Source organism: Anas platyrhynchos, chromosome 26 (assembly GCF_047663525.1).
Source record: "Anas platyrhynchos isolate ZD024472 breed Pekin duck chromosome 26, IASCAAS_PekinDuck_T2T, whole genome shotgun sequence".
NCBI classification, from domain to species: Eukaryota; Metazoa; Chordata; class Aves; order Anseriformes; family Anatidae; genus Anas; species Anas platyrhynchos.
Genome location: NC_092612.1, coordinates 991,756 through 1,013,795, shown reverse-complemented (window position 1 = coordinate 1,013,795; position 22,040 = coordinate 991,756). Strand labels below are relative to the sequence as shown.

Below are 22,040 nucleotides of genomic sequence, written 5' to 3'. Positions count from 1 at the left end.
CCCAGGCCTCCCCTGGTCTCCTCGAGGTCTCCCCTCTCCGGCTGCAGCACCGAGATTTCTGCTCCTCCCAGCAAGGAGCGGGAAAGCTGGCGAAACCTGGAAGAAAACCTGAATTTCATGCAAGATTTGCAGAAATCTGTTGGGTTTTCCAGCTCCCTCCTCGCAGGGCTGGGAGAAGGGCCCTTCCCCGCAGGCCCCGTGCTCCATGTGGGTGCTCTGTGCTTGGGGTGCAGCCGAAATGGGAGCCCTCCTGGGGGTCCCCAGAGGTGGGATTCAGGCTGCAGAGCCCATGGAGACCCCCCAGGACCCGCAGCTCCTCCCGGTCCCACCAGGACCCCGCGCCCACCCCACGCGTGGCGCGTGCCGTGCGGAAACCTTGGGCTCCCCCTCCCTTTCCCTTCCCCTCCCCACTGGAATCCAGCTTTCGGGATCAAAAATACTGCTGGCTATTTTTAAAGCACCGACTTAGCCCCTCTCCTCCTGCGGTGACGGATCGGGCTGTCGTAAAGCTCAGCTGTTTTCCGCTCCCTCCCCACCGAGCCCGGGCAGTAACGGGCTCGATTCCCCCCTCGCTGCCACCCCAGGGGGGGACCCGGAGCGAAGCCTCGTGCCCGAGGAGCTGGGGGGCCTTGGGCAGCACGACCCACTGCTGCCGGGGTGAGTGGAGCACGGGGATCCTCTGTGCCGGGTGGGACAGGGGAGGGGGCTCCGTGCCCGGCGTGGTGAAGGCGTTGGGGTTGAGCACCGCGCACGCGTCCTCTCCGTCGGAGGGAAGCGAGAGCTTCTCTTCCAAGGAGCTGGCACCCTCTGCCTGGTGAATCCTGGCTTCTCAGGCACCTGCTCCTCTTCCGACCGTGATCCCAAGGTGGGAGCAGGCACGGGGACGATGCTCACGGCTCCTCCCTGGCTGGCCCCGTACCCGAGGGATGCTCGGGGGCACGAGCCGTAGGCGCTCAGCGGCACGGCGAGCGATGCTGGCGGCTGCTCTGCCCCCGGCCAGATGCATCCAAAGCCCTGACGGAGGCAGGCAGCTCCTCTGAGACCAGTGCTTGGGGTGTGATTTGCTGAGCGTCCCCCTCCACGCTGGCTGGTTTGGGTGCAAACCCCCCCGGGGTGCTCCCGATGACCCCTGTAGCAGGGGGGTTGCAGCTCGGAGCTGAGCAGGGGCTGTTCTCCCAGGGCGAATCCAACCTCGAAAGCCCCGGGGTTAGACCCTGCCGCAGGGGGTGGTGTTGGAACCGGGGGATCTTTAAGGTCCCTTCCAGCCCAAACCGTCCTGCGATACCAAATCCTTGCCAAACTCGTGGTGCTGGGGCTGGGGCTGAGCCGTGACGGCACCAGCTCGACCTCCAGCCTTCCCCAGATGAGCGTCCACGGGGGTGATGCTCAGAGAAAGCCCCCCACTGCCTGCTTCGCACCACGACCGGGGTCTTTTCCCGCTCCCCATGCTCAGGAAGCCCTCATCCTTCGGGACAGGAGGGTTGGGGCGAGTCCAGCTGCTCTGCGGACAGCTCCCCAGCCTCATGGTGGCAGGATTCGGGGACCCAGCTGGCGGGATCGGGGTTTTTGCGCCTCCCAAACCTCCAGCTGATTCCTCTGGTGGGAAGCTGGGCGCTGGCTTTCCGAAGAGGTTCGATGGCAGCTGCTTTTGGCTCGGCACCGCGCCGCTCTGCCAGCCTGGGAGAAATTCCCAGCCTCCTCGACCCAACGTGTGCCTCCAGCCCCGGCTCGGAGAGCTGCCTCATCCCAACGATGCTGAAGCAGCCGATGGCTTCATTTCAGGATCCAGCACCCCCCCAGCACCCCCAGCACCCAGCCCAGGGGTGCCCCATTGCCCAGCTTCTCCCCTCGAGGCTGCGGCAGCCGGGACGCCCCAGCCTGGTTCCTCCAAACGAAATCTCCCCCGGCCAAACGAGGCGGCTGGGTGGGATGCCGAGCGGCTCTCGCCCAGCCCAGATGGCCCCGGCTGCCGTTCCCGGAGGAATTCCCACCTGCCCGGCCCCCGCCCCGCGTGTAACCGATTCCCCAGCTCCGTGTCGGTGCCGGGGGCTCGCTGCGGGGGAAGGCAGACGGGAGGATGCCGGGCACCCAGCACGGACCTCGGGAGGCTGCTGTGCTGGGATTGGGGTGTTATTTTTTTTAAACAAGATTTTTTCCACTCTCCGGTTATCCCTCGTTACCAGGTAACAGACCCGGCACATAAATACCGGGCAGGGAAGGGAGCTGCAAAGCCTCCGTGCGTCCAGGGGCAAAAAAATAACCGGGCACCCAAAGCCTCCCTCCTCCGGTGGCTGCTGATGCACCACCAGCTGGGATTTGGACCCAAGCTGCTTTTTATTCCTTGTTTTCCCTTCCTCGAACCACAACCCACGAGGAAGATGGGCTGAGGCACGTAAAACACGAGCCTGGCTGCGGATTTCAGCTTGTTCTGCCCCGAGCAGCCCCCGTCCCCCCATGCCATGCACCCTCTCCCTCCGCACCCCGTGCTTGTTGTTCTTGGCCGGGTTTTCGCCTGGCTAAATTTAGGCGGCTCGATTTCGACACCCATCCCCTGCCCCGCCAGGGGGAAGAGGCCCGGAGCAAAGGTAGCGAGGAAGAGGAGGAGCGGGGTCTGCTCCCCGAAGCAGCACCTCGGCTTTCAGCCGGCTGCGAGGCCAGGCAGGTGCCGAGGACGGAGGCTGGCACGTGGGTGACAAGGAGCTGGGTGACAAGGACAAGGACAAGGCAGCCCGGGGGGCCACCGGGGAAGGAGCCCCCAGGGCCGGGGGTCCTGAGGAAGCCGACGCAGGTGAGCGGGGCTGCGTCAAAGCAAGGGCAGGGACGGGGGTGCCGGCAGGAGGACGTTGGCGCAGGCACCCAGGGGTGCCCCGGGGTGCCACGAGCAGGGACCCCATGGGAGGAGTGGGGTGTCCAAGCACCCTTTGCTGCCCCAGGAACTGTCCAGGAACCACCGAGGCACCTCCTTGGGCTCCTGGAGGGTCTCCAGGGGGGTCTCCAGGTGCTGCTGCCGCCTTTCTCCTTGGGATCAGGACATCCCAAGGAAGGTCCCACATAGTGGGGCCTCTCCGTGCCCCAGGCTGTCCCGTTACACATTAACCAGCTGCTTATCAGCACCGAGCGCTGCGCCGGGGACACGTCCCCTCCGTGCCACCAACCCCAGGGGTTGGAGTCTCCAGCTCCAGGAGGGATGCGTGGCAGCTCCCAGCCTGCTCCAGCAGCTCCTGGGCCAAGATCTGGGGCTCGGAGCAGGCGCAGAGCTTGTGCGTCCCGTGCCAAACGTGAGCCCAGCTCCCGGCCGTGGCACCGGGACCTCTGTCCCCATGCCCCTGGCTGCAGGGAGCAGTTTCCCTCCCTCTGAGAGCAGCTGGCAGCCGGAGCCTCGCCAGCAGGTTTGAGGCATGTTTTTGCTGCAGACACCTGCCCCGTTTGCCATGAATCCAGCTGGCAGAGGGACACGGGGGGGGTGGGGGGGCTGCCAACGCGCGGCTACGTCACCGCGCCAGCCAGGACAGCTAATGGGGTTTGTTTGATGGCTGCAGCCACAGCAAAGGGAGCTGGAAGGTGCTAGACAGCGCTGCAGGACTGCCTTGATTTATTTATTTACGTATTTTTTTTGCAAAAAAAGACGTGATTTCAGGCTTTTTTCCCTCCCGCGTGCAGCTTTCGCTTGCCAGCAGTCGCGGCGCCGGCAGGACGCGCTCCTGGGGCTGCCCAGGGCGCATCGCCGCGGGCAGCAGCCCCTGGCATGGCACACAGCTAAAAAGGAAGGGGGAAAACCACAGATTTCTCGTGCAGTACCTTCAAAAGGACGTTTGTAAAAGGCTGATTAACAACCAGCTGCTAACTGAGCCGCTGAGGGCTCAGGTCCCCAGCTGCTGGACCCCGGCCACGTGCAGCGAGTGGCGACGTGCTCCTCGCATCGCCCTCGGGCCAGCTCGAGCCTCCTGCACCCAGAGCCAGCGCCGGGGGCTCAGAGGGGGAGCATCCACGTGCTGGCCGCGGGGGGAAGGTTTTTGGGTGGAGCAGGAGGTGCTGGTGGCACCCGGCGGTGCTGGCTGCGGGCTTCACAGTGGCCACGCTAAGAATTTGGCTTTTCAGCTCCTAAGCCCTGGGATGCTGCGCTCCAGAGCTTGGGTTTTCACAGCCCCACGCCCGCTGGGGCTGTCAGAAGGATGGAGCAGCCCCCGCTGCACCCATCGTGTAGGGCAGCGCGGGTCCTCTCCGCATGCATCGGCCGCTCGTGCCTATGCCAGGAAGCATCCCCGAGCTGCAGTGGTTGAAAACAGCCAAAAGAAACCAAACCCGCTGGGGTTTTGCCCCAAATTTCGCCTTCCCCAGGAGGCAGCGGTGCAGCCGAGCCCTGCAGGGCTGCGTTTTTGCAGCTGGTGGCTCTGTACCTGCAGCCCCGGGCACTTTCTGCTGCAGCTCTCCCACCCCACCTCTCTCTGCTCGCAGGGGAGCTGCCGGATGCGGCAGGGGGCAGCCAGCGGCTGAGCGACCCCCCAGGCTCTGCATGGATTGGAATGGGGAAAGCTGCCTGCCGTAAGAGCCCTGGGCAGCTGGAGAGCCCCAAATTCTTCCTTCCAGCGCTCTTCCTCCTCCTCCTCTTCTTCTGCAGGCATGGTAAGGAGCTGCCCGGGCAGAGCGGTGCCAAAACCCCGACCGTGGTGGGTTTGGAGAGGACTGGAGCGAGCCAAAAAGCCTCTCCTTGGGGTCCCAGGCACTGAGCGCCCTCATCCCTCCACGGTTGTAGGGTGGGCAGCAGGGGGATGCCCCGGGGAGCCCCCCAGGGCTCTGCTCTCCCTGATAACCCCTCTGCTTAATGAGCTTAATTGGTGCCCGCTGGGATGAGTTTGTTAGCCCTCCCGGAGGGGTGGAAGCGTGGAGGAAAGAAGCCCGGGTGGCAGGACGTCCTTGGTGCAGTCCGGCCCATCACAAAAGACTGATGATTGCCCAGCCCGGCCAAGGCTGAAATGGGAGGAGGGGGTTTCCCAGCTCAGAAATTCCCATTTGTCCCCTGGCAAGCCCTGGGGCGAAGAATCTCGGTCTGAGCCACGTCCCGGGGTCACGGTCGCAGTGGCAGCGCTGGCTCGCGGCCGCGCTCGTGCCCCGGGCACAATCTCACGTCCCAGCTGCCCCAGCACAGCCCCTCAGCCCCGTCCCTTTTTGCACTGGTCCCAGCCCGTTTTTCTGCAGCTGGCAACCCCGAGTTCATTCCCTCCCCTCGCTTAAACCAGCCCCCGAGCTCATTAATTGCGGGCGCTCCCGTTGCGGGACGGTGGTGGGGAGGCGGTGGGGGCTGCCCCTTCCCCGCCCCTGCAGCTCTGCTGGGACGCCCTGGGCCGTCTTCGTCCTTGTCCCTTCTCTCCCAGTTTCTTCCCAGTGCAAGATCCTGCGCTGCAACTCGGAGTACGTGGCCGCCACCCTCAACCTGCGCGGCTCCGGCAGGACGGCGGCGTACTGCAACGCCCTCCGCTCCTACTCCCACTGCACCCGCAAGACGGCTCGCACGTGCCGGGGCGACCTGGCCTTCCACTCCGCCGTCCACGGCATCGAGGACCTGATGATCCAAAACAACTGCTCCAAAGAGGGTCCCACGTCCCCCCCCCGGCCCCGACCCCCGGCTCCCAACCACCAGGGCTTCGAGTCTTTGGATATCTGCGACTACGAGAAGAGTTTCCTCTACAAGCACGGCCAGCCCCCCAGCTACCAGCACTGCGCGGCTTTCGGGGACCCCCACATCCGCACCTTCCACGACGACTTCCACACTTGCCGGGTGGAGGGCTCCTGGCCCCTCTTGGACAACGACTACTTGTTCGTGCAAGCCACCAGCGCCCCGGTGGCCAAGGGGTCCAACGCTACGGTCACGAGCAAGGTAATGCCGGCGCCTTAGGGCTTGGCAAAAAAAAGCCCTCACCTCCAGGGTGCAGCGGTGTGGGGCGCTCCCTGCCTCGATAAAAGGGCTGGGGAGGGCAGTGGCAGCTAAACCCTTGTGGGATTGGGCATTAATGTGCTCAGAACGAGGGGTATGAAGGTCATTTGGGGAGCAGGGAGTGCTCCCATCGCAGCGCAGGGATGGGTTATTGGGGGGTGTGCGGGGTGCCGCTGTGCGCTCCGTCCAGGCTTGGCTCCTCCCTGCTTTGTAGCTGATTAAATGGCATCAAGGAAGGAAATTGCTTCCTGAAAGGACCGTGGGGGTGTGGGCGAGCTGGTGGGGGGGCAGAAGGGTGGGATCTGCGTTGCCCTCCCGTAGACGAGACTTGGGGTGGGTGCCACCAACCCGCCCCCTGCTGTGCTCTCCGCAGCTCACCATCATCTTCAAGAACATGAAGGAGTGCATCGACCAGAAGGTTTACCAGGCCGAAATCGGCAACCTGCCCGCCGCCTTCGAGGATGGCTCGGTGAACGGCGGCGAGAGGCCGGGGGGCAGCAGTTTGGCCATCCGGGAGCTCAGCCCCGGGCGGCACGTGGAGATCCGAGCCCAGTACATCGGCACCACCATCGCCGTCCGCCAGGCCGGCCGCCAGCTCTCCTTCTCCATCCGGGCGGCCGAGGAGGTGGCGAGCGCCTTCACGGAGGAGCAGGACCTGCAGCTCTGCGTGGGGGGCTGCCCCCGCAGCCAACGCATCTCCCGCAGTGAGTGCTGCTCTCGTAGCCGGGGGGCGGCCGAGGAGGCCCGGGCGCTCTGCAAGGAGATGCTGCCGGTGGAGGACGTCTACTTCCAGTCCTGCGTCTTCGACGTGGTGACCTCCGGCGATGCCAACTTCACCATGGCAGCCCACGGAGCCCTGGAGGATGCCAGGGTCTTCCTGCCCGACGCTGAGAAGCTGCACATCTTCCAGGCTGGGGCGGGCTGCCCGCACGCCTCTCCTTCCTTCCTCCTCCTCCTCCTCCTCGCTGCTTGTCTTTGGGTTCTTCAGTCGCACTTTTAAGTCCTGCTGGCCACTCGCCACTGGCATGGAGTACAGAGCAGGGGTAAGACGAGAGCGCTGCTGACTCAAGGCCCATGCCTGGCAGATCAAGAGAGATGCCTCGTCTCGGATCAGGTAGCTCTGCAGCGAGAAGGAATCGGAGCCCCAGACCTTTGGAGAGGGGAGCGCCGGAGGCAGAAGTCGCCGAGACTCCAGGTTGTCTCCGCTGCTCCTGCACGCATGGCACCGGCGGAGCCTCGCTCCTCTCATCCCCGTTTTTTATGTGGGATCCTGGTGTGGGTTTTCCTAAAGGTGAGGATATCGCGGCTGTACCAAAGAAAGAGAAACAGGCAGGGTGCAGGCGTGCTCGGACAGCCTCTGCCCCTCCAAGCTTTTGGGTTTGAGAACGGGGTTTGGGTTTGACCCTGGCAAGACACCGGTCCTCCCCATCAGCCTGCTTTCCGCAGCTCCTCCAGCACTGCTACACCCGGCATCAGCTCAGGGACCGCACAGGTTCAGCACTAACAAAGCCCAGATCCCAGTTTCTACCAGTCAAAAAATGTCTTCAGGTGGATTTGGGGCCCCTCCACACCGCAGCTGCTGAAGTCACGTGGAGCAAGGCAATCAGACGGTTATCGGAGTGATATGACCGAGCTCTGAGGGTTGTTTTTTTTTCCACGAGAGCTGGATTTGACCCTGCCGTACGGAGCCCTCCTTTCTCCGGGCTGGTGCCACTGATTCCCAGCCCTCTGCGGTCGCAGAGCCTCAGGTCTGCGCCATTTCAGGCTCCTGTTGCTATTTTTCTTTGTTGTCTTGGCACCTGTCTAGGACTCGATATAGCAAGTTCTGGACTTTGGACCAGCATTGAGTTTCAGGGAGAAAAAAATACCACTCGGCATTCCTCTCCTTTGGGCCCAGCTCACATCTAGCCAAGACTTCAGTTCAGGTTTGACTTGTAAAAGAGAACTGATAACAAAGCCACCGAGCTGGCAAAAAGCCCTGCGGATGAACTGGTGGGCAGGGGAACTATTCGCAGATGTACATAAACACGGAGGTGAGGCCAAATGAGATGTTTAATATATTTAAGAGGTTTTAAATAAAGCAGAGTTCTATAAGTTAAGAAATATTTTCCATAGGCATTTTTTTTTTAACGAAGAGGACTCATTAAACCTTTGCCATCCCTGTCCCACGGAGCCACGAGCGCCTTGCAAAGCCCCAACCTCGCAGCCCTGGGGCAGGATTTGGGCTGGGGAAGGAGAACGGCAAACCACCAGGTGAGGAGGATGCAGAAAGTGAGGTTTGCAAGTCACATTTCGGTGCACCCCCAAATTCTTTGGTCCATTTTTTTTTTACCTCTGCCTCTTGCACCAGCAGTGATTGCAGAGATGTTTCTTAGCCCTATCGGCATGATTTCCTCCTCCACCACAGCCTCGAGGCACACGGTGACTAGCGTGAGAGTTTCTCTGTTCCTTGTGCGCTGCTCTCGCTAATCCCTGAGCGTTTTGACATTAAAGGTGTCTATTTTTGAAGTCCTCATTTCCTGCCATCCGTCTCATTCCTTTTGGTCGGCAGCAGCAGGTGAAGATAATAATATCTCGCCTTCCACCCACTGCTCCTTTTTACTCCGGAGCACTTTGTGGTTTATATAAACCCGCGCCGAGGCAGGAGAGCAGCCAGCCGGCCTCGCCGCCCCTCTCCACCACGTCACGGGTCCCCCGGGGTGGTGGCAACGATCCCCCAAAGGGACAAAACCCTCAGCAGCCCCGACCAGCCCGCAGCATGAATAGTCCCGGAGCTCCGTGCAGGAGCTCATGGTACCAGACCTCATGGTACCTCCAAGGCTGTGTATCAGGGACAGGAGAGCCCCCAGGAACCCCCAGCGATGCGAAGGCAATTGGGATGACCCCACACGTGCCCTGGATGTCTCAGGTGCCACACTGGGTGTAAATCGGAGCCGCAGCCCGGTGGGGAACCAGGCGGGCACGGTGCTGAACGGGCTGGAGCCCGCTCCCGGGATTGTTCCCTGCTCTGTATCCAAAGCGTAACGATTTTGGGGGAAGGAAGACCTCTGGAAGACGTGCCGAAGGCTGCGGGGAGAAGGGAGCCCTTTCCACCCCGGACAGATTGCAGGCTGAAATAAAGAACTGGAACGTAGGCGCGGATCCAAGGCCCATTGATGTCGACGGGAGTATTTCCATTGACGTCAGCGGGCTTGGGATCGAGCCCTCGGTTTCCTAGCGTATGTCACCTGCTAAAAAAGACCCCGGCAACACCGGCCAGCGTTTTCACAAGCGAGCCTGGTTCGGGCCATTCTGCGTACAGATGCCCAACCTGAGCGGTTGCAGCAAGGGAATTCCCAGCCTAAATCCGACCTGGGGTTCGCCTGACCTTGTACACACTTGTCAACAGCACCGGGGCTTGGGGGAATGTCCCTTAAATCCCATCTGGCTCCGAGTTCCAGCAGGTAGGGAAATGCCAAGGCATTTTCTTGGGGCGTGAGGTGTAGGAGCCAAAGCTGAATCTTCATTAGCAGCTTTCCCCTTGCTGTAAATGACCCGGTGAGCAGAGGCAGCCGGCTTGGCCAGCTCCTGGTGCTCCAGCGAGGGCACAAAGCTGTGTATGGCCACCAGCCTTCAAACCAGAGCTCTCCAGACCAGGCACAGGTCTTCAGAACGGTAACACCGCTCTAAAAACTGCTTTGAGGGGTGCATTTCACACCACGCCGTGGCACGTTTTGTTAGCGAGATGCTAAAGCCAGGAGCAAACGTCCTCCCCAGAGCCTGGGGTCAGATTTGGGGTTGGGTTCCTGATGGCCAAAGCCTCACCGGTGGCACCAGCAGGAAAGGTGCGTGGGAACGGCGACACGGGCACGTTTCAGTGAGGGCTTGGCCAGGTGCTCTCCAGGCATTTGGCAAGACAAAAAGCCAAAAATCTAATAAAAAGAAGTGAGCAGCCAGCAGCATTTGGGCAGCAGACGCACAGAAGCGCATCCAGACGCGCGCCTAGGACTGAGCAGGGGGGGACGGAGCGATGTGGGCAGCCTGGCAGCTCCGTGAACCCCAAAAGGATGGGGATGGAGGAATTCAAGCCCTGCCAACAGCCCGTGCCGTTCCTGGAAAGCCCTCTAGATGTCCGCAGCATCCCAGGGATGAGGAGCAGGGGATGGAGCCTGCAGGGAGAGCAGCAGCCCGTGGGTGGCAGCCCTGGCCCCAAGCACCACCAAAAGCTCCCCGAAAGGTGCTCGGTGGAAAAGTTAGAAAAAGTCCTTATTTCTTCACTGTTTCCATCATCCACAACCTCTGTTGGGCCCTTCCAAGGGATACCCAGATGGAGCAGGGATGGGGGCTCAAGAAAACTTTTGCTTTCCAACATTTCTTCCTCTCTTAACAATAACAGATTTAAATTCTGGCTGCCACCAGAGGCAAAGAGGTGGCGGTGGGTTGGTTTGAAGAGCCCAGGGCTGGCTTTGGTCTTGCAAAGAGCAGGACTGGGGTGTCAGAGCAGAGCCCAGCCCGAGCAGGGAGGCAGCTGATGCAAGCAAAGCCTCCTGCACAGGGCAGGTGAGAGACACGGGACTTCCCAAGCTCCAGAAGTCAAATTCCCCCTTGTTTGTGGATGACCGAGCCCGGTCTGTCACAGGCTGTTGACTCTCAGCTCCGGCTTTCCCCCCCTCTTCTCTGTTGCAAAAACACAATCTGGCCAGAAAGGAGGTGAAGAAATCCCGTCGCAGCAAGGAACCATCTGTTAGGGAGAGCTTTCACGTCATGTTCCTGGCAGGAGCTGGGAATCTGGGCCCTGGGGGGAAAAATCCTCGCGCTCACGCCCTGCGAGGACTCTTCCCTGTTCGGCAGGGGTTGGGAAGGGGAGAAGGGGCTCCAGGTCCGTGCTGTGCGTGCACACAGCAGCCTGCACAGTGCCTCGCATTGAAGGCAGAGGAAAGCCAGGCCCTTGCTGTGGATGGAAGCAGCAAAAAAAAAAAATGATTTGGGTACTGGGGATCTGCGGGATGTGCCCTGAGATTTTTCCAGCCCGTTTCACCAAGGGACAACTCAACCCCAAACACCTCCGGAGCCCCAGCGGTGTTGTGGCCCTTGCCCCAAGCCAGGCACCGCAACCAAAACTGTTGATTTTTGTTCAAAAGCACGGATGGAAACGCTCCCCTTGCTTCTCTGCCTTAGTTCTCCTGCTCCCGAACCGAGCCAAATCACTGCCGTGCTCTGGATGCGGCCACAGCCGAACACCAGCGGATCCGAGCAGGGCAGCAGTGTCCTGCCAGCAGCCCCACGGGCCCCCCAGACCCCTCATTTTCCAGCCACACGGCCCCGATAGGATCGGGGTGGGATTTTTTAGGCGCTGCTCCCCGCACGCAAACAGCGCTGCCAAAGGAAATGCCTCTTCCGCCCCGGCCGCAGAACAGGCACACTCTGTCCCTTCTCCTGGGCCTGTTGTGAATCCCTTCGCGTCCCTCTCTTCCCCTCCTCCCTGCCCTAAACGTGCTGGAAGTCACCATATATGGGGAAAAAAGGCAGAAAACGGCAGCGAGGAGCTCCGGGGAGCTCGGCACCACCGGCTGCGGGGCGCTGGGGGGTGGTCGGGGCAGAGGACGCTGCACCAAGAGGAGCCTGGCTTCTCCTGGCGACCCCGGGTCGTGGCTCCCCATAGCCCACAGCAGGAAATTAGGGTTTTATTCCTCGGGGTTTGGCAGGAGAGCAGTTTCCAGCACGGCGTGGCCATTGCGGAGCCCGGCACCGAAAGCAGAAGGGCGAGCTGCTGCGTCGCACTGCCCGGTTTCTGCCTCGCTTGAATTCCTTCTCCGTGACCCACTCAGCGGCCCCTGCTTCCCGTGACTCATTTTAGGGCCTTGTTTTCCAGCCCAGCCCTGCTGTTTTCGACCCGCCTTACACCCAGCACACTCAGTTCCTCGTGCAGCTCTCCTCGCCCCAGGCTGGGTACAGCAGGAGGGGACACGGCTCTGGTTGCCCCCCTCACCCACCCGTGTTGCCAAAGCCTCACCCCGAGCTTTTCTCCTTCCCTTCAAGGCCAGGGGGATCCCCTAAACCTCACATCGCCAGTGGGAAGTGAGCTGAGAGGGGGCAAAAGCCTTAAAATAATCATTGGGGGGGAGCAAGGAAGCACCCAAGGTGCCCAGAGCACCTTGGAGCACCAAAGCTGCCCAGAAATCAAACTGGCCTCTCCTCTGATGTCCTCGTTCTGAGGGGACGTGACATTTCGGGGCTTTTTTTTACAAGTTGAAGCTCCATTTCCAAATCCTGTGCATAACTCGGAGTGCTGCTCGCGTGGGAAACCTCGTGAACCCAAACTCATCCTGAGGAAATCGCAGCTTCCCCTCCTCCTGCGGGAGGACCGCGGAGGCATTTCCAGCCGGATAGAGGTCAGGGGAGCAAAGGGCAGGAGCTGAGCGACAGCTAAAAGCAAATTTGGAGGGGATACAGGAGCTGGAACGTGCCTTGGACCAGATCTTTGGCAAGCTCTTTGGCTTGGGACTTCACTGTCCTTTGACATCGCTGGAATGCGTTTTGCTGTCCGGCCGCAGCCAGGCTGGATTTATCTTTTCTTGGAAGACGGGCGGAGGAGGAAAACGGAGAGGGAAAGCACGAAAAAGGGAACGCTGGGCCCACAACCAAGCTGGGGGCTTCGGGATCGCGTATCCCAAAGCTGGCAGGGCTGGCGAGAGAGCAAAGCCGCAATTCTTGTTAACCCAGCACCTCGATCCCCAGCAAGAGGCAACGGGGAGAGGTGGCAGCAGGGAAAGGTGCAGGCCCTTCGTTACGCCCCTAATTGTGGAATAATTTCCCCACAGCAGGGAGATCGGCCCCGCAGCTTGGCAGGATATCAGTTTATCAGGTCGCCCTCTCAGTTTATGCTCGCAGGTGTGAATTAATGCTGAGGGAAGCAGAAGCCGGGAAGGCGAAAAGCAAAGGGAGGTGTGTGTGTGCCAGAAAGGCACAGACAAACAAGGCCCACGTGAGCCTTGGGGCGAAGGACAAAAGAGACAATTCCTGAAAGGAAAAAAAAAAAAAGAAAAAAATAAACAAAAAAACCCAACACCATCCCTTTCCTCGTTAAGGGTGGGGAGGTTTGGGTGACGCCGAAAAGATTGTTCGGCCGTTTCCTCCACTCCCCGCGCTGCCCTTCCTGAGCTGAGGCTTGGGGAAAGCGGCGAAAAAAGCCTAAAAAAAAGAAAAAAAAGGAAAAGAAAAAGTCAGGGGGGGGGGGGACATCTGCTTGGCAAAAATAATTGAGGAAGGAAAATGCGAGGGGGTCGTGAGCGGGGGCCACGGCAGCGCCCCAAATCCCTGTGGGGGAACGGGGCCGAGGAGCTGTGGGGGGGTAAAAAGGGGTAGGAGGCGGGGGGCAGCTCGTGGTGGGGGGGCTTGTTGATAAAAAAAGAGCCCCCCCCGGGGTTGTGTGCCCCCCCCCCCCGGTTGTGTGATGAGCTGTGGTGACGCCGAGGCCCGGTGATCTCAGCCGCGTGCCACCGGCGCTGACACCCCCGGGGTGACGGCTGGAAAGAACCCGGAGTGTGGGGGGGGCAAAGGGGGGGGGCGTCACGGCCTGCTTTTAGCAGGGTGATGGCGTGCAAGAGGGAGGGGTGGGGGGGTCCCCAAAGTGGGGGGTCCCCAAATCTGGCAGGCAGGGAGGGGGCACAGGACCCTATTGAGGGGTACGGGGGCCTGTTGAGGGGCATTAGACCCTACTGGGGGGGGCACAGGACCCTCCTGGGGGGGCATAGGGCCCTATTGAGGGGTCTGGGACCCTACTGAGGGGTACAGGACCCTGTTGGGGGGGGGCACAAGACCCTCTGGGGGCTGCAGATGGCGGTGGATGAGGGGAGCCCCCTCACAGCCCCCCCAGAAACGATGGAGGGATGCCCCCCAGCCCCTAATTCCGTGCTTTTTTACCACAAAAAAGGCAGTTTTGGGGGCGGGGGGGGGACATCACTGGGGGGCTGAGGGAACACAGGAGGTGGCTGAGGGGGGATTTAGGGGGGGGCTGTAGAAGCCCCCAGCGGGCGGGGGTCGCCCCGAGCCCCCCCCCCCCCAAAACACCTCAGGGCCCGGCCGTGGGCGGGGGGCTCGCCCCCGGCCCTCACAGCGGGGAACAGAACATCCCGTTCCCCGCTCCCCATTGGCCCCCACCACAGCCCGTTCTCACTTCCCATTGGCCCGCCGCGCTGTCACTCCTCCCCACTCCCCGCCCCCGCCCCCGCCTTCCCCAGCCGAGCACACGCTCGCCTCTCCTTCACACGCTGTCCACGCTCCGCAGGCGGCGCGCTGATTGGCCCGCCGGCTTGTAAACAAGGCGGCGGCGGCCAATGGGCGCGCTGATCACGCGAGCAGCACGGCCTGGCCACGCGCCTTCAGCGTGGAGCGCCTGGCATCAACAGGCGCGGGCGGGGGGGAGGCGGGCGGGCGGAGGCTATAAAAGGGAGCGGGCGGGGGGCCGCGGCCAGAGCGCTGAGGGCAGCGAGAGGCGGAGGAGCTACGCAGCGGCTCTACGGCGGGCAGAAAGGGGTTAACCCTCCTGCTTTTTTTTTTCTTTTTTTGACTGAAACTAGCCTGTTTCGGGGCTGTTTATAGCCTTTTTTCCTCGTCGCGAGGGAGAAAAAGGTATTTTTGCCCGCCGTCGCTGCTCGCTGCTTCCTCAGGAGCCGTCCGCCTGCCCTCTCGCCTCAGCCATGGTGATGTTCAAGAAAGTCAAGACCTTCCTCTTGGCCTTCAGCGAGCCCGAGAAGGTTTATTGTAGCGGGGAGAAGGTGGCCGGCCGTGTGCTGGTGGAGGTGGCCGAGGTGACTCGCGTCAGCGCCGTCAAGGTGCTGGCCTGCGGGGTGGCCAAAGTCAACTGGGCCAAGGGCCCCCAGCAGTGCAGGCAGGAGATGGAATATCTGCGCTTTGAGGACGTCCTGACCCTGGAGGAACAGCCCACAGGTGAGGGCTCGGGGCTGGGAAAGAGGGGGGGGGGTGTGGAGGTGTGGGCCCCTGGTGGGGTGGCCTGGTTGTGCCCCCCCCCCCCCTTGGGGGTGGGGTGGCCTGGTTGGGGGTTTTTGGGGGAGTTTCGGGGTGGGAGGGCTCAGGGGTGAAAGTGGAAGTTGGGTGGTGGCTGGGAGCTGGGAGAAATGAGGAAATGGGTAGGGGCGTCCCAGCTGGGAAAGGGGAAAGGTGAGGGTTTGTGTGCCCTGTGAGGAGACCAGAACAAAAGCAGCAGCTGGGTGCTGATGGGGCTGGGAGCAGGCAGGATGGGATGGGTTTGGGCTGGATGCCGCACGGCAGCGGGAGCTGAGCCTGGTGCCTGCAACAGGTAGCCAGGGAGGGGCCCGCACAGACGGTGCCAGAGGCGAGGAGTTCCCAGGGCACAGAGAACTTCCCCTCCCTGCCCTCAGCCTCCTCGCTGGGCTGGCTCCAGGGTAGGTGGAGAGGGAGTTGGCAGCGTCCCGGGAGAGGAGATACACCTGGGCTGATGCGAAATCTCAGAGATAAACAGCGAGGAAAGAAGTTTGGAGTTGGGCACTCCTCCAAAGTGTAAGCAGGGGGAGGCAGTGGGGAGGGGTGAGGCAGCCTGAAGTGAAGCAGATTGTGTTTGTGGCCTCAGCTGCGGATGTTGAAAGAGGAAGTGAAAGTGCTGCTCGCTTCGCCAGGACATGGAGTTCTGTGGTGGTTTGGGGACAGGTGTGGGAGGCTCTTAGCAAGCAGCTGATGCTGCTCAAGCTCATGCAGCGTCTGCTGCATGGGTAAGCACAAAGGGGATAATGCTTAAGAACAATGCCCCGGGGCTTCACTTAATGCTCCCCTCTTCTTTTCCCAGATGAGGATGGTTCTGTAATCCTGAGACCTGGGAACAAATACGAGTACAAATTCGGATTCGAGCTTCCCCAGGGGTAAGTATCACACAAATGTGGTCTCTGAGGAAAAAAATAAACTGCAGTTTTATGGAAAACTCTGTTACTGCCTCAGAGGTGCCTAACAGGTGTTTGTCTTCTCAGGCCTCTTGGTACAAGCTTCAAGGGGAAGTACGGCTGCGTGGATTACTGGGTGAAGGCCTTCCTCGAGCGCCCGTCCTTTCCCACGCAGGAGACAAAGAAGCGCTTCGAGGTCATGGACCCCGTTGATGTGAACACCCCAGAGCTGCTGGTGAGTGCTGCTGTGCCTTGCCACCCTCAGGAGGTTTGGGTGCCAGAGGGTGTGGGGAGAGGCGCTTAGGTGGGGTCACTCCGACCTCTGTAATTAAGACGCTCTTAATGGGCTTTGTTGCTGAGCACGGATTAAGTACTTAGTTCCTAAGAAGTCTTAGTCACTTCTCGAACCCTGCACCTGGGCAGGTGAAGTGAGGCAGTTGGGCCTTCATTTCCCTGCAAGACACTCGAGCCTCACGGGGAATTTTGAAGCTGAGATCCCAAAGTAGTGGGGGGAGGAGGTGAATTGGCCTGGGGGCAGCAGGCAGGTTGCATCCAGTTAACCCTCTGCTTTTCTCCACAGTCCCCAGTGGCTGCCAAGAAGGAGAAGAAGGTGTCCTGCATGTTCATTCCTGATGGCCGCGTGTCAGTCAGCGCCCAGATCGACAGGAAGGGCTTCTGTGAAGGTAGGAGCCTGCCTGGCTCGAGGAGCGAAGGGGGGGAGGCGAGGGGTGGTGGGATGAGGTTTGGGGGAGCATCAGGAGGTGTTGAAGCAGTGCGTGGCGACTCAAACGGGCATACCCCAAGGGAAAAGGCCGGACCATCCTAAATTCGAGCTGTCCTTTCCTCCCCAGGTGATGAGATTTGCATCAACGCCGACTTCGAGAACACCTGCTCCCGTATCGTGGTGCCCAAAGCAGCCATCATCGCCAAGCACACCTACCTGGCCAACGGGCAGACCAAGGTGTTCACCCAGAAGCTCTCCTGCGTCCGGGGCAACCACATCATCTCGGGCATGTCGGAGTCTTGGCGGGGCAAAACCATCCGAGTCAAGAAGCTGAAGCCTTCCATCCTGGGCTGCAACATCCTGCGCGTGGAGTATTTCCTGCAGGTGAGTGCCTGGGGCTGCTGACTCCACGTCCTTGCTCCTCAGCAAGGGGTAAATTTGGGCTGTTTTTGGTCTCGACATCGCCTAACCCCGCTCCTCGCTCATCCCTGCAGATCTACGTCAGTGTCCCGGGCTCCAAGAAGATCATTTTGGAGCTGCCCCTCGTCATCGGCAGCCGCTCGGGCATCGGGAGCCGCAGCTCCAGCATGGCCAGCCAGACCAGCTCCGAGATGAGCTGGGTGGACCTCAACCTGCCGGATGCTCCAGAAGGTGAGGGGGGGGCACAGCAACAGCTGGGGGGGCTCTTTGGGGTGCCCCACACCTACCACAGACACTTTTTGGGGTGCTTTGAGGCAATCCTCACTCTTTCCCTCCTCGCCTTGCAGCACCCCCTTGCTACCTGGACATCGTGCCCGAAGACCACCGCCTGGAGAGCCCGACCACCCCTCTCCTCGACGACCCCGACAGCTTCGACAGCCCCATCTTCATGTACGCCCCCGAGTTCAAGTTCATGCCGCCGCCCACCTACACCGAGGTGAGCCCCCGGGGGTGGCCACTGGGATTTGGGGAGCGGGGATTTGGGGATCGGGGATTTGGGGAGCAGAGGGTTTTGGGGTGGGGGCCGGGTGTGGTTCGGGATAGTGAGGAACGCGCCTGGAATCATCTCAACGACCTCTTGGCTTCTTCCCCAGGTGGATCCCTGCGTCGCCAACAACAACGTGCAGTGAGTGCCGAGAGGAAGTCACTCTCCCACTTCTCTTTTTTTTGGACTCTGACCCTGCCGTGGGACCTGGCAGCCGCCCAGGCTGGCGTCTTCCTGGGAGCCCTGCTGCAGGAGCGGCCGCGCGAAGGGCGCCCGGTGCCGCGACAGCTCCCCGGGAGGCTCCGGGGCGTGCGTGGAAAAGGGGTTGAAGTGTCTTTGAGTTTTGTGTGTTCCCCTCGTGTGCCGGCTGCCTCGGCGCGTACGAGAAACCCTCCTGTGTGGCTCGGGGGTTGTTCGGGACCTTGCTCACAGCCAAAGTCTTCCAAAAAAAAAAAAAAAAGCAAAAAAAAAACAACCACAAAACCAAACCAAATACCAAGGTGCTCACGTGGAAACGGGCAGAAGCTGGCGGGTGCGTGGTGCACGGGAGGTGTCGGTGCCTCAGACACCGCGGTCCCAAATTTTTTCGGGGAGGAGAGGCGGGTGCCAGCCTGGAAGGACTTGGAGTGGTGTCAGTTTTTGGGAAACCATCGGTGATGCCGTCCCGGGATGGCTGCGACACCTCGGGTGTGCGTCAGGGAAGACCCCGAGTGTGCGGAGGACGATTGTGGCCGAACCCGGCCCCAAAACTTCATCTCCTGGTGCCAAAATGCCCCCGACTCGGCTGAGGCTGGGCTGCTCTGTGTGGAAAAGGCGAAACCAAAACCCGGCCGTGAATTTTTTGCCGCTGTTGCCCCCTCGGTGCCCAGTCAGGGTGGGGATGGCCCCAATAGGGCCGAGCTCCTGTGGGGTGCAGGGGCGTGGAGCGGCTGCTGACTCCTTTGTACAGCTGTTTTTGTATCTTTTTGGGAGGGAGGGGGATAAAAAGTGAAAAAAACTTTATATTTTGTACTGCTGACATTCTACGAGCCCCTGTGGGGCGAAGTTTTTAATAAAGTTTTCTCAAAGTGACGTTGTTGTGGGGTCTCTGACTTGGGGTGTGCAGAGGGGGATTTGGGGGAGTGGGGTGGAGGTGTCCTGAAGCCCCCTGTGGGACCTGAGGCGTTGTCCCCGTGTCCCCATCCCTGCCCCACACACCTCTAGCACCCATGGGTGCACCTTGAAGAATCCAGGTGGGTTTTGGGGCTGGATCAGCCAAAAGCTGCCCTCTCTCGGTGCCCCGCTGTGTGGCGAGAGGAAAACCCGCTCCTCGGTTCAAAATCTCTTCATTTTACCCCAAATTCACCTTGACAACCGGCCCTGTACTTGCAGCAGGAGCATCCCAGCCCTGTGGGTCCCTGTGGGACCGGGAACCCCACAAAAAACCCCGTTGAGGTGGACGCGGCTCCAGGAGGTGGGGAAGGGGAAACTGAGGCACGGAGCGGGAGCCGCCGATCCTAGTGGGGTGGGAAAAATTCCCGCTCCCCATCACCGCGGGGCTGTTGTGGCAACGCGGCCCCTTCTCCCGGCCCTTTTTTGGGGGATGTGGGTGAAAGTTGACGGAAAATCTGACGGGGGCGGCGTGACGCTCGCTACCTGCAGCCCTCCAGGAACGGGGCCCGGATCCCTCGAGAGGAAAAACAGCCCCCGCACCGCCCGACCTTGGCCCCCCCTCACCCGTCCCCTACTTGGCGCGGGCACCCCCTCCCTCACCAAGCACCCCATGGGGTGGGGACACCGCGAGCACCCCATAGCGCCCCGCACCAAGACCTCCGTGCCTCAGTTTCCCCGCCCTGCCCGCTGCAGCCCCCCCCACGTTCCCCCTGTTTGTCCCCCCCCCCCACGGCCCTATAGCTGGTCCTTATCTCGCTGCAGCCGGCACGGCGCGGCACGGGGGGGTCTTATCAGCTGGATGCCGGCAGCTCTGGCTGTGCCAGGCCAGCACGGCCCCATAGGACGAACCCCGGCCCCATAGGACGAGCCCTGACCCCATCCCCGGACCCCGTCCCATAGCCCCGTCCCCGTCCCTGAGCCCTGTCCCTGACCCCAAACCCTGTCCCCGAGCCCCATCCCTGACCCCAAACCCCATCCTATAGCCCTGTCCCCAAGCCCCATCCCCGACCCCAAACCCTGTCCCCGTCCCCAACCCCAAGCCCTGTCCCTGTCCCCAATCCCCATCCCTGTCCCCGTGCCCCGTCCCCATCCCTGACCCCAAGTCCCTGCCACCGGTGGCGCACCGAGGTGCTCAGCACCCTTTTTTCCACCAGCCCCGTTTCACCATTTCCCGTTTCCCCCAATTATTATTATTTTTTTATTACCCACGAACGAAAATCACACAAAAAAAACCCACCCTCCCCCGGGACAAACGGGACCCAGATTTGCCATTTCTGGACCCAAACCAGCCCCTCTTGGGGCCTGCCCAAGCATTTGGGGTCGGGGAGCCCCCGGCACCGCTTGGGGTTTATCTCCCAGCCCCAGCCCCGTGGCGCTTATCTTGTGGGGTCCAGCTGGGCCCGGGGGACATCAGGGCACCCCATGTCCCCAGGACGTCACGTCCCCATCCCATACCCACAGCTCCGCCCCCCCCCCCTCACTATGGGGCTTTTTTTGGGGTGCTGGGACCCCCACGGCACAGCCTCCCCCCCGCACCCATGGGTGCCAGGCTCAGGGTGCCCTCTGCCCACTGCCCCCCTCCTCCCAGCTTCGCCCCCACCCGTGCCTCAGTTTCCCTTTGTGGGTTGATGCCCCCATGGGAGGGGATTTTTTTTTTTTGGGGTGGGGGCCACCGAGCCGCTGTCCCCGTGCCCGGCTGGCACGGCCGCGGGGCCGGGCTGCCCTCCAAGCAGGTGAAGGGGGAGCCCGGCTCCAGCCCAAGTAGGGGCAGGAAAATCTTTATAGGGTGGGGGCCGCAGCCAGCTGGGGGTCCCGGGGGGCACCCCCAAAATAACCCCACAGCGCTGCGCACCCACCGGGGGGGCACCCCCAGACCCCTTTTTTGGGACCTGCCCCAGCCCCTGGTGTGGATCTGCCCCGCTCAGGGGCAAGAGGAAACGCTGAGACCCTACAATAAACAAAGGGGTGGGGTTTTTGGGGTGTTTTCTTTATTTTTTTATTGTTTTGTTGTCCCACTGCGCCATTCGGGGAAGGGTGCCAGGCGGGGCCGGTGGCCACCTCGCCGGGGCCACTGCCAGCCCCCTTTGGGTGCCAGCCGAGCCCCGGAGCTGCAGCCTCAGCACATCTGCGCGCCCGCGCCCCGCTTTATGGCCCCGATAAAAACCGATTCGGGCCATAAAGAGGGGAGGGGAGGAAAAAAAAAAAAAAACAAAAAAAACATAAAAACAAAAAAAACAACACTTTGGCTGCGGGGGGGGCACGCCAACTCGCGCCGTGCGCCGCAGCGAGTGGCACCGTGCCCCGGCGCACCCGGGGGGCAATGGGGTCGGGTCTCAGCCCCACATCACCCCCAGCCCCATACCGGCCCCATTGCTGGGAGGGGGCTGGGGGGGGGGATTTATTTGCCCCCCCCCTCCCTGCCCAGCTGTCCCTCCCCAGGCAGGGATTTTTCCAGCGAGCTGTTTACCACGATGCGAGCTGGGGGCGAGCCACCGCTGCGCCCTACAAGGACTCAACACCGAGCCCCCTGCAATGGGACACTGCTGCCAGCACCGGGAGCGGCTCGGCCGTGGCTAAATTGGGCTAAATTGAGCTATTTTTGGAAAAAAAGGGCTCGAAGCCCCTCTGTGCCCTGCCAAGGGGGACCCCGCGCACAAGGCAAGGGGTTGGGGGTCTCGCGTCCCCTGGAGCCACCCCGAGGGCTGGAGCGCTGTCCCTCTGTCTGTCCGTCCCCGTGTCCGTCCCGCACGATGCCACCCACCCTGTGCCCCCCCCACCCCACCCTGGGGGCTGCTGTGGGATTTGGGGCTCCGTTGCCCCCCCCCCATCCCAAGCAGAAGGAACCAGTGGGGGTCCCAAGGGGTCCCAAGAGGCGCTCCCCACTGCGCACCGGGGCGAGCAGGGATGGGGCTGGGGCCGAGCCGAGGCACCAAGGGGACAAAATAAATTTGGGGGGGCCCAGAGCGGAGCCCCCCCCATGCACCCCCCGCTCCTGATGCCGCTCGGCAGCCCCGCAGCTGGCTGCTCGCCCCGGCTGCTGGCACGGGGCCCGCGCTGGCTCCGGCCCCATTGCGCAGCGGCTCCAACTGGGCCAAAGGTCCCGGGCGGCTCAGCCCCCCCCACGGCCAAGCCGCAGCCCCGGGGGGGGGGGACGGCGACGACCCCAAAACCCTCAGCGGGGTGCAGAGGGGATGCTCCGGGCACTGGGATTTGGGGTCCCCATGGATTTTGGGGTGCCTCGTCCTGCCTTCGCTGCTCCGTGTGCCCGGGGTGCGCCCCTCGGCACCCCCCCAGCACCTCGGGGTCGGGGCTCAGCTCCTCGCCTCCGCATTTTTTTACCATTTATTGGTTTTTTTAACCATTTATTATTATCTT

The 22,040-nt window shown here is 61.8% G+C and overlaps 2 protein-coding genes across 3 annotated transcripts; both read left to right on the top strand.

Moving 5' to 3' along the window:
- The first annotated feature begins 459 nt into the window (after positions 1–459).
- On the top strand, positions 460–8,447 carry HJV (hemojuvelin BMP co-receptor). 2 transcript variants are annotated; one of them, XM_072027932.1, is made up of 5 exons: positions 460–657; positions 2,564–2,788; positions 4,456–4,623; positions 5,373–5,875; positions 6,306–8,447. In XM_072027932.1, exons 3-5 carry the CDS (start codon positions 4,524–4,526, stop codon positions 6,930–6,932), a joined length of 1,230 nt encoding a protein of 409 aa, XP_071884033.1. In that variant the 5' UTR covers positions 460–657; positions 2,564–2,788; positions 4,456–4,523; the 3' UTR covers positions 6,933–8,447. The 2 variants fall into 2 exon arrangements, with proteins under 2 accessions (XP_071884033.1, XP_071884032.1); XM_072027931.1 differs by lacking the exon at positions 2,564–2,788.
- A 5,935-nt stretch (positions 8,448–14,382) lies between these two features.
- On the top strand, positions 14,383–18,584 carry TXNIP (thioredoxin interacting protein). The gene is made up of 8 exons (XM_038167840.2): positions 14,383–14,860; positions 15,735–15,807; positions 15,913–16,060; positions 16,406–16,508; positions 16,677–16,933; positions 17,044–17,200; positions 17,317–17,465; positions 17,623–18,584. The coding sequence occupies exons 1-8, from the start codon at positions 14,611–14,613 to the stop codon at positions 17,656–17,658; spliced, it is 1,173 nt and encodes a 390-aa protein (XP_038023768.1). The 5' UTR covers positions 14,383–14,610; the 3' UTR covers positions 17,659–18,584.
- The last annotated feature ends 3,456 nt before the right edge of the window (positions 18,585–22,040 follow it).

Bases quoted from the DNA above. Each gene is read 5' to 3' on its own strand.
- HJV (XM_072027931.1), top strand. From the start codon at position 4,524: ATGGGGAAAGCTGCCTGCCGTAAGAGCCCTGGGCAGCTGGAGAGCCCC. The intron at 4,624-5,372 runs GTAAGGAGCTGC...CTTCTCTCCCAG, and splicing joins CCTCTTCTTCTGCAGGCATG to TTTCTTCCCAGTGCAAGATC. The intron at 5,876-6,305 runs GTAATGCCGGCG...TGCTCTCCGCAG, and splicing joins ACGCTACGGTCACGAGCAAG to CTCACCATCATCTTCAAGAA.
- TXNIP (XM_038167840.2), top strand. From the start codon at position 14,611: ATGGTGATGTTCAAGAAAGTCAAGACCTTCCTCTTGGCCTTCAGCGAG. The intron at 16,934-17,043 runs GTGAGTGCCTGG...TCATCCCTGCAG, and splicing joins GCGTGGAGTATTTCCTGCAG to ATCTACGTCAGTGTCCCGGG. The intron at 17,466-17,622 runs GTGAGCCCCCGG...CTTCTTCCCCAG, and splicing joins CGCCGCCCACCTACACCGAG to GTGGATCCCTGCGTCGCCAA.